Consider the following 19,599-nt stretch of genomic DNA (forward strand, 5'->3'; position numbering starts at 1 on the left):
GTGAAGACTCAATGAATTCATCACAACACAAAGCATCTCCCCAAAGTGTGAAATCTAATTCTGTTTTAATTCAAAATATTCTTCTGCTTAGTATGAATTATTGTTACAGAATTCTGGTCTGGGTCCTGGCCCTTTGTCTCAGTGGGAGAGCGTCAGCTTGGCATATATGTCCTGGGATCAGTTCTACTTGGGCATACAGGGGAAGTGACCATCTGCTTCTCCACTCTTCACCCTTCTCTCTCTTCTCTCTCTTTTACTCTCTCTCTTTCCCTCTTGAAGTCATGTCTCGTTTGGTTCCAGTGTATTATGGCTGGGTGCTGAGGACAGCTCTGTGGTGTCTCCACCTCCAGCATTAAAAATAGCTGAGTTGTGACCATGTCCCCAGATGGATAAAACAACATCCCCAGACAGGGGGTTTCATGTGAATCACATCGAGGTACATGCACGAGTCTGTCTATCTTTCCTCCTTTAACTTGAAAAAGAAGAAAAAAATATTTCCAGTCTGTTTTTTAATTGTCCACATTAGAGTAATTTCATGTCTCTGTGTATCTCATGGAGTCCTTCAATAAGTTACTGCCCTAAGCGACCTTAGAGTATTGCCCAGCAGGTAAGAAAGTGTCCACTGTTACCTGCTTTCATCATCACTGTCATTCTGTAATTCTTTCTTGTGCAGTTGAGAGCTGCCCATGACTGGGACTTCTTCTGTTTTCACTTTGTGGTGAGATTTTTCTCATATTTGTGTTTTTGGAATTCACAAGTGCTAGTACAACATGCAGAATTGTTCTCCTTTGGTAAGAAGTAGGATACAGCATTATTGGGCACTTCATATTTAAGAAGTGGCTTTTTTCCTTAATTCAAGTTTATTTCAGGAAAAAGCAGTGATGTGGTTTTTCATTTACTTTATCAGCATGTTTCTTTCTTATGATGTGCATTTTCTGAAATGTTTAAAGATTAGATTAGTCTGTCCATATTTCACAACTTTGTAATGCTTTTTTCATTTAGAATTGAAGGTTATTTTTTAGGTGAATTACAGCCTACACATTTTTTTAACAGTAGCTGAAATACAATAAACCAGGAAAAGTTTCACATGTCATTTAATTATGTTTATTACAACTATACTTGACAGTTTTTAAAAAATTTTTTAATTTCTTTTTTTTTTTAATTTATCCATATTAGAGAGGAGAGAGAGAGAGAGAAAGAGGGGAGGAGCAGAAAGCTTCAACTCCCATATGTGTCTTAGACCAGACAAGTGCAGGGTTTTGAACCAGCGACCGCAGTGTTCCAGGTTGATGTTTTATCCACTGCACCAACACAGGTCAGGCATTGACAGTTACTTTTTAATGATTTGAATGCATTGTCGAAGAAATTTCTCTGCTGTATAATGTCATGATGCAACCTTTTTGCTGTTTGAGGGTACACTCAGTTATAAATTATAGTTAATATAGAAGGATTTTTGATCACTGGAACTTTTGTATAATTTTCAAAATTCTGCAGTTTAATTTTGTTTTTTGTTTGCATTTTTTTTTCATTCAGTATTATTTTGAACTAGTTTCAGATGTACAGGTTAGTGGTTAGAGGTTAGAGGTTAGACCTTAAATATACTTTATAAAATCTGAAAATATTCCCCATGATATTTCCAAGATTCAGCATAGTTAATACAGTACTATGTACTGTATTCCCCCTGCTGCACTTTACATCCCATGACCATTCTGTAACTACCAATGTATTCTCAGGTGTTTCAAATTTTTGTCCCAGTCTTCCAACTTCCCTGGCCTCTGGCAGCCATCACTCTGTTTACTGTTCCTGTAAGTCTCTTTCTGTTTGCTTATTCATTTATATTGTTCTTTAGATTCCAAATATAATTGACATATGGTACATATGTTTTTCTGCCAATCTTACTTCAGTTAGCACAATACCCTCTATGTGCGTCCATGCTTTTGTAAATGCTATGGTCTCATTCTTTTTTTATCATCTTTTTATTTCTTAACATTTATATTCACATTCACTTTAATTTTTATTTTCTTTTGTATTTTTCTGAAGTTAGAAGCGGGGAGGTAGTCAGACAGACTCTTGCATGTGCCCTATCAGGATCCACCTGGCATGCCCACCAGGGGGTGATGCTTTGCTTATCAGGCACTTTGCTTTGTTGTGGCGGAAGCCATTCCAGTGCCTGAGGCGGAGGCCATGGAGCCATCCTTAGCGCCTGGGCTAACTTTGCTCCAATGGAGCCTTGACTGTAGGTGGGGAAGAGAAATATAAAGAGGAAGGAGAGGGGAAAGGTGGAGAAGCAGATGAGTGCTTCTCTTATATACCCTGGCTGGGAATTTACCTGGAATTCCACATGCCTGGCCATTGCTCTACTGCTGAGCCAACTGTAGAGCCAACCGGCCAGGGCCTATATTCACATTCTTGATATTTTTTATTTTACAATGACCCTGACCCTTTTTACTGAGAGTGAGAGAGACCAAGGGAAAGAAATGAAAAGCATCAACTCATAGTTCAGTCACTTTAATTAGTTGTTCAGTGACTCCTTCTTATATGTGTCTTGACTGGGTGTCTTCAGAATCATGACGATCCCATGCTCAAGCTGGCGACCTTGATATTATATTTCTTTTTCTGTATTTTATTTATTTATTTTATTTATTTATTTTTTTGGTGAGAGAGAGGAACAGTCAGAAACAGACTGAGAAAAAAAAGCATCACCACATAGTTGGGGCACGTTAGTTGTTCATTGATTGCTTTCTTATAAGTGCCTTGACGTGGAGCTCCACCTGAGCCAATGACGCCTCCTGAACCCAGTGAACTTGGGCTTCAAGCCAGCAACCATGGGGTCATAATCTATGCCAGTTACCTTTGGGCATAGATACTCTTAAGCCAGTAACCCTACTGTTAAACTGGTGATCCCACACTTTAGCCAGCGACCTTGGGATTTTGGACCTGGTTCCTAAGCATCTCAGCTGACACTCAATTTACTGTGCCACCACGTGGTCAGGCCTGGTGTCCTTGCTCTTAAACTTTGGAGCTTGCACTCAAGGCAGGTAAGGTCATGCTGAGGCCAGAGAGCTCAGGGATTGAGACCTGGTACCTCAGCATCCCAGGTTGACACTCTATCCACTGCATCAGCTCTGGTCATGCTGTTTCTGTTTTTTATATCTGTCTTCAGTACTTCAGTCTCTGTGTACTTGAACAATTACTCACTTTTTAAAAAGTGGTCTTTACATTACATTCACCATGCACTGCCATTCTCTTGGCATTCTGTCATGCAAAACAGAAACGATCTTTCAGGAAGCAGCAAAGCATCCAGTTCATTGAACATACAGTACTGCCATTTCATATCTTAAGAAGAAACCGGTAATTGGAAATGTTCTTACTATATCACCCTTGTGTTCTTGGGTGTTTCAGCAGATATTTTTAGTAATAGATGTAAGTTTTTATTTCTCTCCGATGTGACTTTTTATTGTTCCTTTTTTTTTTTTTTTTGGTGGGTCATTCTGTTTCTTGGTGTCTCACTAAAACAGGCAAGGCACAAGAGAAGCCAAGGGAAAAGCAGAAAACCTGCTTTTCCCATGGAAGGCAAGGGATTAGGGAGGCCCCTGCAATGGTGATACCAGGAACCGAGAGTTTGCCTTGAACTCTTAACCTGCCTTTGGTGTAGTTAAAAATGTAATTTTGTCAATACTTGCTGGTATATCCATTTACCATATGTCATAACTGTCATATTTTGTATCTTTCAGTTATGCCATCTGAAGACAACACAACCTTGTATCAAAAGCCAGGAATCAAAGATTTCTTCTCTAAAAAAATACTGGTAAGATATGGAAGGTGTGGTTTTGATAATGTAAACTTAATAAAAGCCTCAGAAATTTAGGAAGAGTGGTGAGAAGAAAAGATATTAACATGGACAGAACTAACCTGCCACAATTGTTTTTTGTTGTTATTTATATACAGCGGTACTTTGACACACGAGTTTAATTTGTTTCATCGCTGAGATCACGACTCAGGATCCTTGTGTGTCAAATTGAATTTCCCCATTTAAATGAATGGGAATGCAATTCTTCTGTTCTGGTCCTCAAAAACCACACCAATTTTTTGTTTTACATATATGCTTTTAAATAATAAAATATACTTTATAAATAACAAATACATATAGATAGATAGATAGATAGATAGATAGATAGATACGAAGAGAGAATGTAAGGAAATAAACTGGTTTATGAAGTGTATTTACCTTCAAATTCAGGCAAAGATGCTGACGGAGGGGGAGGAGCCTGGCAGAGGAGGTTTTCATTTTCTGTGCTATTGCTTAACGTAACTTTTTCTCTACACACTTAATACTACATTTCATTGCAAAATTTAACTTAAACACCACATATAATATGTTACCTTATTACTAAATTTAACTGCCATTTTTTTACTCTCTTTGGTAGTTATCATTTTCTTCACTGACTTTTGGGTTTTTAGCCACACATTCCTCACTTTCACTTAGAGGCCATTTCGACAAAAACCTTTCCATGGAAGTTTGTTACTTCCTCCCTTTCATAACGTTCCGCAGGCCATTTAGTGGAGGGTGGCAGAAGCTCATGATTTAAATATCTTCTCATGACTTAAAGCAAAAAATCCTGAGAGTGACTGCTCGTCCCTGAAATTGCTCGTGATTTAAAGTGCTTATGTGTCAAGGTGCCACAGTATTTAGAAGTATGAAGAGTAAGAGAGGGAGACAGTGACATTCTGAAACATTCATGTTTTCCTGTATTTCCCCTGACCAGGGATTGAACATGCGTCCTGTGCATACCGGATGACAATGAAACCAATGCAGGGTATTGGCCAGGATGGGACATTTATTATTATTAATAGTTTAAGTGTTTATTCCACTCTACCTTTTAACCCCTAAGTTGGTTAGAGCATTCTCCTAAAACAACAACACTGTAGATTTAATCACTGTAAGGGAACACAGGATAAGCAGCCAATGAATGGACAATGGTGGAGAAACAAATGCATGCTCTCCTTCTTGTTCCTCTCTCTCTCCCTGCCTGACTCTTTTTGTGAAAATAAAAAAGAAATTGTGTCCTGCCTGGATAGGTCAGTTGGTTGATGAACTGTCCTGGTGCATGGATTACTGGTGTGATTCCGTGGTCAAGGTTCATACAAGGGCTAAACAATGTTTTGTCTCTCTCCCTGCCTTTCACAATAAAGAAAAAAAACTTATCGCATTGATTTTATCAAAACTGAGGAAGATGAAAAGGTGAAGAGAGACAGGAACGTATATCTGTTCTTGTATGTGCACTGGCTGGGAATCGAGGCAGCAGCCTCTGTGCTTCAGGATGATGCTCCAGCCAACTGAGCTATCTGGCCCGGGTGGGACTCTTATTTGTGGTTAATTCTTTGTTTTCTAAATAGGTAAAAAATATTACACATTTGTGAAACTCCCTCTTTAAGTCAGCTACATTGTCTATTGGTTAGTTTCTCAAAATGCAAACTGGCTCTGGACGGTTTCCTCAGTGGTTCAGTGGCAAAGAATGTGGATGTCCTGGGTTCAATTCGGGGTCAGAGCCTACAGGAAAATCAACCACTTCCTTCTTAACCCAACCCTGTCTTGCTTCTGTCTCGCTCTTATACTCCCACAGCCACGCTGGATTGGTCGAGTTAGCTGGCCTCGGGCACTGAGGATGGCTCTGTGGTCTCATTCCAGGCACTAAAAAAAATGGCTCCGTTGCTGAGCACTGGAGCAGCGACCCCACATGTGCAGAATATTGCCTTTTGATGGGTTTGCCCACCAAAATAAAAAAAATACTCTTTTACTATTACATATTTTTGAAAAGGAATTCTAGAAAAGGTAGAAAGTTATGTAAACTCTGGAGGAAATAATAATTGGATTTGTTTTTCAAATGTTTTTTTATTTCATTTTCTATAATATTCATTAACTTCAGAGCAAATTTTGTACAGCCAACCTAGTTTAATAGATATGACAAAGTAGTTATTTGGGAATAAGTGTACATGTGTGATGAAATTATACCTTTCACTAAAAGCATATCTATCTTTGATGATTACCAGAGTACACATAATGAAGACAGAAGTTATCAATGCAATGAACATTGGAAAAACTTTAAACAAGAATCAATTCTTAATCAAAATGAAGAAACTCCATTTCCTGAGAATCATTATGAACATGAAAAAGTGTTTGACCAGATATCACATTCTAATATTCATCAGGTTATTCATGTTGTGGAGATAACAAACGAACAAAGGAAATGTGTCAAATCTGTTAAACAATCTTCTGATCATACTGAAGAGGAGAATATTCATACTGAGAAGGAAGCTTACACTTATAATTTATGTACCAGAGCTTTCAGTAAATTATCCAATTTAAATATACATAAGAAAGTCTATAGTGGACAAAAACTTTATAAATATAAAAAATCTGGTAAGATATTTAATTGGAAATCATGTCTTAATTTGCATGAGAGAAATATGCATACCAAAGTGATACCTCAAAAATACAGACAGTGTGGCAAAGCCTTTAGCCATTTCTCAACTCTTTTTAACCATCAGAAAAGTCATATTGGAGAAAGGTCTCATAAATGTTTAAAACATGGCAAAACCTTTATCCAGAAGTCAAAGCTCACTGTAAATCAAAGAACTCATACAGGAGAGAAACCCTACAAATGCAGTCAATGTGGCAAAGCCTTTCTCTTTTCCTCAACTCTTACTATACATCAAAGAACTCACACAGGAGAGAAACCATACAAATGTGCAGAATGTGGCAAAACTTTTAGCTGTTCCTCAAATCTTACTGAGCATCAAAAAATTCATACTGGAAAGAGGTCTCATAAATGTTTAGAATGTGGCAAAACCTTTACCTGCAAATCAAAGCTTATTGTACATCAAAGAATTCATACAGGTGAGAAACCATACAAATGCCAACAATGTGGCAAGGCTTTTACTCACCCTTCAACTCTTACCAAACATCAAAGAACTCACACAGGAGAGAAACCATACAAATGTAGACAATGTGGCAAAGCCTTTAGTCGTTCTTCAACTCTTACTGAGCATCAGAAAGTTCATACTGGAGAGGGATCTCATAAATGTTTAGAATGTGGCAAAAACTTTAACTGGAAATCAAAGCTTATTTTACATCAAAGAATTCATACAGGAGAGAGACCATACAATTGCAGGCAGTGTGGCAAAGCCTTTAACCGTTCCTCATCTCTTACTAGACATCAAAGAACTCACACTGGAGAGAAACCATACAAATGTAGAGAATGTGGGAAAGCCTTTTGCTGTTACTCAACTTGTACTAAACATCAAAAGATTCACACAGGAGAGAAACCATACAAATGCAGACAATGTGGCAAAGCCTTTATTTGTTCCTCTGATCTTACTATACATCAAAGAATTCATACAGGAGAGAAACCATACAAATGCCGACAATGTGACAAGGCTTTTACTCACCCTTCAACTCTTACCAAACATCAAAGAACTCACACAGGAGAGAAACCATACAAATGTAGAGAATGTGGCAAAGCTTTTAGCTGTTCCTCAAATCTTACTGAGCATCAAAAAATTCATACTGGAAAGAGGTCTCATAAATGCTTAGAATGTGGTAAAACCTTTATGAGAATCTCAGATTTTACTATACATCAAAGAATTCACACAGGAGAGAAACCATACAAATGTAGAGAATGTGGGAAAGCTTTTAGCTATTCCTCAACTCTTGCTAAGCATCAGAGAAATCATAATAGAGAGAGGCCTTATAAATGTTTAGAATGTGGTAAATCCTTTATTGAGAACTCTAAGCTTATTGCACATCAAAATATTCACATGGGAGCAAAACCATACAAATGTAGAGAATGTGGCAAAGCCTTTAACACTTCGTCAACTTTTACTGAACATCAAAGAATTCATACTGGAGAGAAGTTATATAAATGTTTAGAGTGTGGCAAAACATTTATACGGAAGTCACACCTTACTTCACATCAAAGAATTCACACGGGAGAGAAACCATACAAATGTAGACAATGTGACAAAGCCTTTACCCAACCCTCAACTCTTACTATTCATCAAAGAAGTCACACAGGAGAGAAACCATACAAATGTAAAGAATGTGGCAAAGCCTTTAGCTGTTCCTCAACTCGTACTAAACATCAAAGAATTCATACTGGAGAGAAGTCTTATAAATGTTTAGAATGTGGCAAAACCTTTACCTGGAACTACAAGCTTACTGTACATCAAAGAACTCACACAGGAGAGAAACCATACAAATGCAGATAATGTGCCAAAGCTTTACTCAACCCTCACCTCTCACTATACATCAAAGAATTCAATCTGCAGAGAGGTTGTATAAATGTTTAGAATGTGGCAAAACCTTTATCCAGAACTGAAACGTTATTTTACACCAAAGAATTCATATGGGAGAGAAATCATAAAAATGTAGACAATGTGGCAAAGCCTTTAGGTTTTCCTCAGCTCTTACTATACATCAAGGAACTCACACAAGAGAGAAACCATACAAATGCAGACAATATACCAAAGGTTTTACTCACCCCTCAACTCTTACTAAACAAGAAAGAAGTCACACAGGAGAGAAATGCAGACAATGTAGCAAAATCTTTAACTTTTTCTTAACTCTTATTACCTGTCAGAGAATTCATAATGAAGAGAGGTCTTATAAATGTTCAAAATGTCGTAAAAGTATACTCTGAGGGTAAAAAAAAATATTGTAATTCTGGAAACAATGCACTGAATACAAGATCTACCAGAGTCTGGAAGGTCAGACAAAAAAAGTGCTGTTTTGTTTAACAGAAAATGGTCTTGTTGGGCAAATGAGTTTATAAAACTTGTATTTTTTTAGTTTGCTCACTTTTACTGTGAAAACATGGCGCCAGGTATGTAATCTGTCAAATTGCAAATTACCTTCCTCCTTTGGAAGGGCCATTGTCCTGCTAATGTTTGCTGGAGGACAGGTTTTTGTGGCAGGAAATATTTAAAAGAGGAGAAGAGGCAAAGGGAAGCCCCGTTTGCAGAGTGAGAGCGGAGAGAATGCAGAGTGCTGGAGGGAAGCCTGTGTGCAGATGGGGAGCCAGAGGGGAGGGGCTTTGGCAGGCTCTGCTGAAACTGGTGGGTCCTTTGATTCTAATAGGAACTGGAGAAGATCCTCCTGGTTGTGAACCAGAGGGAATTGTTTTCCAACTGTTTGGTTGTCAGCTGGTGTGAGATTTTAGTAGAAGAACTGCTCGCCATCTTTTGGTTCCACCATTTCCTTATTGTCTTCCCGAGTGCAGTGGGAACCTACCTGTGCATGGTCACGACGGCAGCGACTACTGGCCATATAGGTCCACAGTGCTAGAAAACAACCCCAAAAACCCAAACCATCCACTAACCCAAAGATACGAAGAACAAGCTGAGGGCTACCAAAGGTGAGGGGATTGTGAAATGGAACAAAATACTAAAGTAACAAAGCATTTTAAAAATATGAAAGAGGAAAATGAAAATTTTAAATGCAATTGTATGATCACTGTGGGAAGTGATGTGGGTAAAGCATCTGAGGTCGTTATGGCTGGAAAGTTAAAACTATAAATACTGTGGACACAAAGGGACCACACCGTGAACATGACAAGCTCAGGGGAGGCCTGCATGGTGGCCCTGCAGACTCAGAGACCTGAAGTAACTGCACAGGGTGGTCTGATACTAGAACTTTAAAAGCAGTTCCTGGCGAGTAGTCCTGTCCTAGAACAGTGTTTGCTAACAAAGTTGCATGCTTACCTTCACTGAGCCTGTCTCTTGACCTCTGCATCTACAGTAATGTATCGGCTAACATGCCTTTGTAATGGAAGACTAATCTTTTCCTGCGCCTTCCAGGCACAATCACCCCACCAGGGCAAACTCCAAGGGACCCCCTCATGGTTGTTATATTAATTAACTGTTACCTATCTTATTCTTGTCTGTGTAAAAGAGGTTTGAATCTATACATTTTTATATTTTATCCTATCCCAACTACGTTTTTACTTTGTTTTCTCCCACCTTCCTAATATTCCAATTGGTTTCTGCATAGAGGAATGTCTCCCTGCTCACAGAAACAAAGTAAGACACAAATGTAGGAAATAAAGCCTACATCTCATGCCAGGAGAGAGAGCTCAGCATTCCTGTGGGAGCAGAAAGAAGTGAAGTGTGTGGCATGGACAGCCCCCCAAAGCCTGTGATTCCCCCCCACCATGTGGGTATTAGTTTCTGACAGAACCTTGGTGTCTCAACCATGGCAGGGATGGGAAGTCACCTTTCACAAGCATGATAAAAAGCAGTCACATTCCTCAGTTTTTTGGAGCCTGAGTTCCACTTTCTCGTTCCCTGCTCGTTAACTCTCCACATCAGTCTTTACAACTTTATGTCAGAACCAGCCTGTTGCCTCACTGGTGGTGATACAGTGCATAGAGCACCAAGCTGACAATCGGATGTTCCAGGTTAGAAACCACAAGGTAGGCGGATTGATTGCTGGTTCAACTGGCTTGAGCACAGGCTCACCATTCTGTGCGTTGAATCGCCAGCTTGAGCATGGGAATTATAAACATGATTCCATGATCACTGGCTTGAGCCAACTTTGCTGGGTTGGAGCCACAGCACAGTACCAGTACAGAGACAGAATGGTAAAATATAAAAGCAGAAGTGCCATGGGTGTGGAACTACAGATTCCAAAAGGGAGTTGGAATGACTGATATGGAAGGTGGAAAAGAGAAGGTGATAGATGTGGGTGGCCACTTTCATGGTGTGTGAAGGGTGACCGCCCCTTCCATTTTTGGCTGATTGGAGACACAAGAGTGCCCTCAGAGAGGTAGACAGGTGTAGGAGACGAGCCTGGGAGGACTGTGCCGTACACTCTCCTCCCACAGGAAGACCAGCTCTCCCTCGTGGCCCTGGAACACAGGTTCCACTTCTCACGGTTTTCACCTGACTTATGTTTCTGTGAGCAGCAGGCTCTCCATCTCCTTGGGGTAAACCTTTCAAGAAATTTCTGCCTCTTCAAGGCACCACGTTGCTGGTTTTGACTCTCTTTCAACTGTGAAGACTCTTCAGGATTCATATAAAATTCACAGTCTTCAGAGTAGTTAGAAGGCAGTAAAACACACCTAATTTTTATACCATTGTGGCACCCCCACATCATGAATGGTTGAAGGAGACTACTTTCCAGGTCATGTTACCCTCATGTAGCACAGTCATACCAACTACACCCTTTCCCGTATAAATTAGTGAGAATGTATGCTACCTGAGACATAAGGAAGAGAAAACCAGACATTCAGCTGGAGATGGAGATGTTACAGTTTGAGAGATGAAAAAGCAAAGATACTTTGTGCAATGGAGCAGAAAGAATCCAGACTCATACTGCTGATGTAAAGTTACCTGACGTAAAGTCACAGAGACGCTTGCAGTGCACTTGGGGGATAAGGTTTTTCCATCACGTGGTCCTGGGTTGGGTGAGTTCAGAAACAAGGTGAACTTTGATGCCTAATTCACACCACTAACAAGAATTGATGTCAGATACACTACAGACCAAAATGTAAAGAAAAAAGAAATTGTGGTTTTTGTAGCAGAAGTATAGTGTAATATTTTTATAGCACTGTGGAATCATAGGTTTTATGAAATGAATACCAAACCATGAACTTAGTGGAAAAGTAGGTTAATTGGAATTCACTATAAATAAATACTGTTCCTCATGAACACCAGCAAGAGTGTTAAAAGAAAACGACACAGTGGAAGAAGTATTTGTGAATCCCAAATGAGACCGTGGATGAGTATGGAATGCTTTTAAGAAATATGTACAAAACTAAAATGATAGAAAAAAGTCATACTCTAACATGCAACTTGCAGACATTGATATACAGTGTACATTTGTCTTTCAAATGATCCTCAGCTACATAATCATCAGTCAGTGGACATTAACCTACAGTGTGGTACCAGTACATACACAGAAGGACTAAAATATAAAAGCCAGAATGCCAAGTGTTGACATAGGTGTTGCCTTCCAAAGACCTTAAGACACTACTGTTGGGAGTGGAAATGATGTGGCCACTCTGGGAAAGTGCTTACTGGCATCTTATAAAAGAGCAGTTCTGAAACAGCCTTGATATTCAAACTCTCCAACAACATTTTATGGAAAGTGTCATTTCTTTCTTGGTTTGTCTGGACACCATTCTCAAAACTCAGTTGACTATTTGTGCGGTCTGTTCCTAAATCTATTTTATTACATTAATTTACTTTCTATCCTTTAGCCAACCTCAAAGTCTTACAAAAAACTTAAGGTAACATTTGAAAGGTAAACGTAACTCCTCCATTCCCACTGTCATGCTTCAGAATTTTAAAAAATCTTTTAATTCTTTTGCTTTTTCATGTAAATGTTAGAATCAGTTTCTTCAATACTTAAAGCATAAACTTGAGGACCTTGGATGGTTGTCTTAGAGGCAGAATGTCAACTCAGCATGTGGTTGTCCCACATTCGATTTCCAGTCAAGGCACACAGGAGAAGTGGCCATCTGTTTCTGCCCATCCCATTTTTTCTCTTCCTCTCCTGCAGCAATGGCTCGATGGAGAAGAGCACGTTGGCCTTGGGTTCTCGGTATGGCTCCTTCAAGCTTATGCCTCTATTGCTAGAAATTGCTTGGTTGTGAGCACCCCGAGATTGGCAAAGCATTAGTCCCAAATGAGTTGCTAGTTGGATCACGGTTGGAGCTCATGGAGTAGTTTTTCTCTATATCTCTGCTCTTTTCACTTATTTTTAATTTACTTTAAAATTTTTATCTGTGTCCATGAGTTTCAATGTTGTGTCCTCCATATGTATGGAATCATACAGTTCTTAGCTTTTTCTAATTTACTTATTTCACTCAGTATAATGTTATCAAGGTCCATCCATGTTGTCATAGTGATACTATGTTATCATTTCTTATGGCTGAGTAGTGTTCCATTGTATATTTGTACCACATCTTCTTTATCCAATCCTCTACTGACGGGCATTTCAGTTGTTTCCATGTCTTGACCACTATGAACAGTGCTACGATGAACATGGGGGTACAGTGTCTTTACATATCACTGTTTTTCATTTTTTAGGGTATATACCCAGCACAGGGAAGAAAGGGTGAGGGGTGAGATGAAGGGGAAGGGTAAAAAGAGGAACAAATATAGAGTGACGGAGGATGATTTGACTTTGGGTGTTGGGTATACAGCATAAGCAACTGTCCAAATGATGTGGAGATGTATTCTCTAAAGTTATACTCTGGTTGACCAATGGCACCTTGCTAAATTGTCTAAATAAAACATATATATATATATATATATATATATGTAATTTTTTTTGTTAATTTTTAGAGATAGGAGGGAGAGGAGAGAGAAGCAGAAAATATCAACTTATATTTATTGCTTCCTGTATGTCACTTGACCAAGCAAGCCTAAGGAGTCTTACCGATGACCTCAGTGTTCCAGGTCGATGCTATATACTGCACCACCATAGGTCATGTTTCTCTCTCTTTTTTTTTTTTTTTACAGGTACAAAGAGAGTCAGAGACGTGGATAGATAGGGATGGACAGACAGGAACATAGAGAGATGAGAAGCATCAATCATCAGTTTTTCATTTCAACACCTTAGTTCATTGATTGCTTTCTCATATGTGCCTTGACCACGGGCCGTCAGCAGACCGAGTAACCCCTTGCTTGAGCCAGCGACCTTGGGGTCTTGAACCTTGCTTCTTCGCATTCCAGTCCGTCGCTCTGTCCACTGCGTCACCACCAGGTCAGGCTCTCACTTACTTTGTAAATATTGTATTAATTAGAGAAAAAAGAGAAATGGGGGTTACATCAGGAAGCATCGATTTATATGAGTTGTTTTTTGGATTTTTCTTGACATGGCAAGCCCAGGTTTTGTTTTTTTTTCTGAAGCTGGAAACGGGGAGAGACAGTCAGACCCCCACATGCGCCCGACCGGGATCCACCCGGCACGCCCACCAGGGGCGACGCTCTGCCCCTCCGGGGCGTTGCTCTGCGGTGACCAGAGCCACTCCTGCGCCTGGGGCAGAGGCCAAGGAGCCATCCCCAGTGCCCGGGCCATCTTTGCTCCAGTGGAGCCTTGGCTGCGGGAGGGGAAGAGAGAGACAGAGAGGAAGGAGAGGGGGGTGGAGAAGCAAATGGGCGCCTCTCCTATGTGCCCTGGCCGGGAATCAAACCCGGGTCCCCCACACGCCAGGCCAACGCTCTACCGCTGAGCCAACCGGCCAGGGCCAAGCCCAGGTTTTTAACTGACATCAGCATTTCAGGTTTACACTTTATCGACTCTGCCACTACAGGTCAGGCCTGTCCTCTACCTTAAAAAGAAAAAAGCACACACTTCACATGCTTCTTCTTAGTAAAATTTTAAAATACTCCCTGTCTGACTAGGCAGTGGCACAGTAAATGGTGCAATGGCCTCGGATATGGAGAACCCAGGTTCAAAACCCTGAGGTCACCAGTATGAGTGTCAGATTATTGACATGACTTTATGGTCACTGGCTTGGGATTAAAGGTCGCTGGCTTAGATAGAGCCCCCGTTAGTTAAAGACACATGTAAAAAAGTAATCAATTAACAACAAAAGTACCACAACAAAGAATTGATGGGAGAAGGTATTAATTCCAAATGAGACAATAGATCAGTACTGAGAACATTTAAAAAATATGTACAAAAGTGTACAATGACAGAAGAAAAAAATGTAAAAAAAGGCATATTCTACCATGTAAATTACAAACATTAATATACAACATAGGTTTGCCTTTGAAATGTTCCTCAGCTCCATAATTCATCAGTCACTGGACATTAACCTACAGCACAGTGTCAATACATACACAGAATGACAGTATAAAAGGAGAAACGCCAACTATTGACATGGGTGTAGACTTCCTGTGACATTCATACACTTGTGATAGTAATGATAATGGTGTGGCCACTCAGGGAAAGTGCTTACTAAAATCATAAAACTGACTAATCCTGAAACAGATTAAATATAAAATTCTCCAGCAATATTTGATTTTAAAGTGTATCTTTCTCTCTTGGTTTGTCTGGGCACTATTTTGAAAACTCAGTTAACTGTATTTGTGTGGGTCTATTTCTAGATCTGTATTGTAATACATTAGTCTATGTGTCTATCTATTACCCAATCCCAAAGTCCCTTTATTACAGGAAACTTATGGTACATTTGAAATGTGATCATGAGAGTCCTCCATTCCAACTGTTATGTTTCAGAATTTTTTGGTTCTTTACATTCTTTTGCTTTTTCAAATTTTGAATTCAGTTTTTCAATAATTAAAATTAAAAACTGAAATGCTTTAACTTAGTGAAGGTTTAAAATTGTCCCTGAAAAAACTTACTCTGGAAACTGAAAGTTGAGTGGCTATTTCTGCCCTGGAAATATTATGATTGTTATATCATAATTCTAAAGTTCAAGCACTCAAATACTCTACCCTGTGAAAGAGAATTTTACATTCATAACAGGACAGGCATTATTTCACACAAATATTTCACCTTTTTAGGCTATAACTACGTATGAATATTTTATTAATGGGATCCATTTGTTAGGAGAGTTGGTCCACCTGAACGAACTAACTTAAATTCCCAGTGGATTTTGTCGCAGTGACAAAAATGAGAGGCCTCATTTCTGTACCGTCAGATGTGTGTCTGTTTCCATTAGTATCAGCATGTCCCTATGGGGCCCTAGAATCAGAACCAAAAAAAGGTGCCGAGAGACTTCTCTTTTCTCCCGCCAGAGTTGGACATCCTCTGCTTTTTCCATATCCTCACACATAGTAACAACAGGCACCAATTATCACAAATGTTTGAGATACAAGGACTCTTCTTGAAATCTCCACCTCCAGCCTGATCAGGTGGTGGCACAGTCAGACTGGGATGCAAAGGACCCAGGTTTGAGACCCTGAGGTCGCCACCTTTAGCGTGGGCTCATCTGGCATGAGCAAAAAACTCACCAGCTTGGACCCAAGGTCAATGGCTCGAGCAAGGGGTTACTTGGTCTGCTGAAGGCCCGCGATCAAGGCACATAGGAGGAAGCAATCGAACAAATAAGGTGTCGCAACGAAAAACTGATAATTGATGCTTCTCATCTCTCTCTGTTCCTGTCTGTCCCTATCTATCCCTCTCTCTGACTCTCTGTTCCTATAAAAAAAAAACCTAAAAAATAACACCTCCATCTTTAGGATTTTAAGAAACAAGCTCTCTGTATAACTGGTGTGTTGATGGAGAAACAGAAAGTAACAAAGTCTTGGCAATGTCTGTGCCTTCTCTATGCTAAGAGGATTCTGTTCCCAGTCAGACATGAAGCTTGTCTTTGTGACCAACGCTCTGTGACCACAGGTTCTGCATAACCCTGGAACCAGAGGAGACTTCTGCTTGTTCATGTATTTTTATCCCCATTGTTCATGTATCCCCATTAATTGTGTTCAGGTATTGTTCCTTTACACTCCAGTATTTTCACATTACACACCCAGCAGTGTCAGGATCCCACACTGCACTCTCGGTTAGCAGAGTTCTCACTGGTCCCTCCTAGGCCATCTGCTTGAGGTTCACATTCCAGGAAACCTGTGTCACTCTTAAACCCCATCTGCGCCATGATGCCCAGAACAGCACTGGACAGTCGAAGTCAATTATTTACAGCCTAGGAAAGAGCTGAAGCTGAGGATAAAACCTGCACCTCTGCCTTCTAGGTGCAGGAAGTCGCAGGGCTGTGGTCACCATAAAAGTAGAAGCTGGGAGACCATCTGTATGGCCCAATGGGAGAGAAGCACATGTCTCATGAGACTGTCAAAGAGAGACCTGCCCCATCCTGTCACAAGTACTGGATTCCATGTCTTGGGTGGGTCAGCTCCCCACCTTCTTCAACAGATAAAAAGTGCCTGATGTTAACACTGAGCAAAATGGGAGAAACATGTTCTCTCCTGAGGCCACCAAAAGATGTCACTCAACTGAAGAGAGTGTAGCATATACTCCAAAGGGAGAAGGGAGCTCTGTGTTATAGGGTATCTTTCACATGCCACAGGTGTGGACTGTTGGCGGTGTGGTAACACTAAAGACAATGATCAACTGATTTTGAGGCAGAATGTTGGTTGGAACTCAGCATTTCACTTATCTTTATGTGATTTCCAAATTTTCAGAAGTCAAAGTAAAACAATGGTACATCATATAAGAGCATGTGCCTGACTGGGACTCACCAGGCATGTTTATCAGGGCATGATGTTCTGCCCATCTAGGGCGTTGCTCCATTGAAACTGGAGCCATTCTAGTGACTGAAGTGGAAACTATGGAGCCATTCCTAGGGTCCGATCCAACTTTGCTCCAATGGAGCCTTGCTAGAGGATGGGGAGAGAGAGAGAGAGAGAGAGAGAGGGAGGAGAGGGGAAAGGGTGGAGAAGCAGATGGGCGCTTCTGTGTGCCCTCACCAGGAATCAAACCGAGAACTTCCACCCATTGGTCAGAATCTCTACCGCTGAGTTAACCGGCAGGGCAAATAGAGTAGCATCTTTACTGGAGTTTCCATCACACCTGCTCTGACCTGCTGAACAACCTCCACAATAAGTTTCTGGGAATCTACAAACTGTTTTCCATGTTGACTCCATTAATAGTCACCATATTTGGGTCAGGCAAATATGAGCACAGTTATCTCAAACCAATTGTATGTACAGTTCATGACTGGATCCCTCACTAAAGCACAATTGTCTGCACAGTAGGTTTCATAGAAAATAACATTTTTACCCATTTAATTATAATTTTTAGATTTTATTTTTAGAGAGAAAATGAGGAGAGGAGCAGGGAGCATCAACTCCCACATGTGCCTCATCCAGGGAAGGCCAGGGTTCTGAATCAGTGACTTGAGCATTCCCAGGTTGATATCTTATCCACTGTTCCACCACATGTCAGGCACATTTTCTTTTTTTAAGGCGATTAAAAAAAAATTATCTTAGAGGGGGAGAGAGAGAGAGAAGAAGGGAAGAAAAAGAATCATCAACTCACACATGTGCCATGACTTGGGAAGCTGGGGGTTTCTAACTGGCAACCTCAGCTTCTCAGGTAGATGCTTTATCTACTGCGCCACCACAGGTCAGGGTGAGACTTTCTCTTCAGTCTGTCTTCTAATCTGAAGGTCTCTTGTGAACAACATATATATAGGCCTTGTTCTCATATCCATTTAACCTGTGACTTTTGATTGAAGCATTTAATTTATTATTATTTTAGGTGATAATTGGTAGGCATACAGTTTTTGACACTTTGTTTATTTTACATTTGATAGAAATAGGGAAAGAACCATTGAGCTGCTCCTGTATCTTCTCTGATCAGGGGTGAAACACACCATCTTGCATCTTGATGGGGCTCTTCACTGACTGAGTTAACTGGCTATGGAACCATTTTAGAATTCACTTATACATTCATAAAACAGAATTTCTAACTTCAACTAACATTAACAGCTAGACCTCGTAGGCAGATAATAAAGGAGGAGTGGTTTTAAATGACACATTAGATAATATAAACTTGGTTTATCAAACTATTTCACCCCAGTAAAGAACTATATACATGCTAGCCAGGCCACGGGAGGTACAGTGGATTAAGCTTTGACCTGAGATGCTGAAGACCTTGGTTAGAAACCGTTAGTTCCACAGCCTGAGTACAGGCTCAACAGCTTGAGCACAAGGTCAGTGGCTTGAGCATGGAACCATAAACATGACCCGCTAGTCATTCACTTGAACCCAAAGGTCACTGGCTCAGCTGGAAGATCCAGTAGAGGCACATATAGGAAAAGAATAAACAATGGGCCACAATTACTAGTTGCTGTCTCTAATATCTCTTTCTTACTGTCTATTCTCATCTGTCCCTCTGAATTAAAAAAAAATTACATGAATTCTTGACTAAATGAAGACAAGATGCACTATAAACATATAGTCTGATTCTGTCTCCAGTCATAATAATAAAGATTAATATAAGGATAATGTGCATCAGTACACCTCCTTGACATCCCTCATTGGACTCCTGGGAAATGGAAATACTCCCATTAAACCAAGGCCCTGTAGTTTTCCCTGTAGTAAGCCAAAAGCCTTAAAGACACTGTAAGAAATGCAAGACACAGAACATCAGTAGGTGCATATAAATATGAACGCTGCACACAGACTATAGCTATGACAGGAAACACAGGAGAGCAGCATCCAATGTCTAGTTTCTGTGATGCTGATGATTATCAGGGAAGGTGTGTGTGCACAGGAAATAATAAAAATACATCTCATACAGATGCAGGTCAGGACACTGGAAGAGCCAAAAGACTTTGGTGCCTCCAATTTAAACTTCCCACCTGGAATTCCTACTAATGATGATGAATCTGTTGAAATACACTCAAGGAACTACAGGTGCCAATGGACATACCTCTGGCCATGCAGTGAACATAGAAAACTTTGCATTCAAACACTAAGGATAATGTTTTACCAGACTGTTGTTGGCAAAGTGGACAAACGTGGGTCACTGAGATCCCCAATTTGAAACCTCATGGTTGCTGGCTGAAACGCAGAATTAAAAACATAATCCCACAGTTACTCGCTCAAAGA

At 40.2% G+C, this 19,599-nt stretch overlaps 2 protein-coding genes across 2 annotated transcripts in view; one reads left to right on the forward strand and one right to left on the reverse strand.

The window, feature by feature from the left end:
- Positions 1-9,984, forward strand: part of LOC136331920 (zinc finger protein 420-like) — a 284,820-nt gene extending 274,836 nt beyond the window's left edge. The window contains exons 7-8 of the mRNA XM_066271085.1: positions 3,735-3,808; positions 6,052-9,984. Coding sequence (XP_066127182.1) covers positions 3,735-3,808; positions 6,052-8,268 — 2,291 coding nt within the window. The 3' untranslated portion in view covers positions 8,269-9,984. The remainder of the gene's footprint in view (positions 1-3,734; positions 3,809-6,051) is intronic.
- Positions 1-19,599, reverse strand: part of LOC136331922 (zinc finger protein 420-like) — a 122,892-nt gene that overhangs the window by 79,235 nt on the left and 24,058 nt on the right. The gene's annotated exons all lie outside the window — the stretch shown is intronic.

This window comes from Saccopteryx bilineata, chromosome 3, assembly GCF_036850765.1.
Source record: "Saccopteryx bilineata isolate mSacBil1 chromosome 3, mSacBil1_pri_phased_curated, whole genome shotgun sequence".
NCBI lineage: Eukaryota > Metazoa > Chordata > Mammalia > Chiroptera > Emballonuridae > Saccopteryx > Saccopteryx bilineata.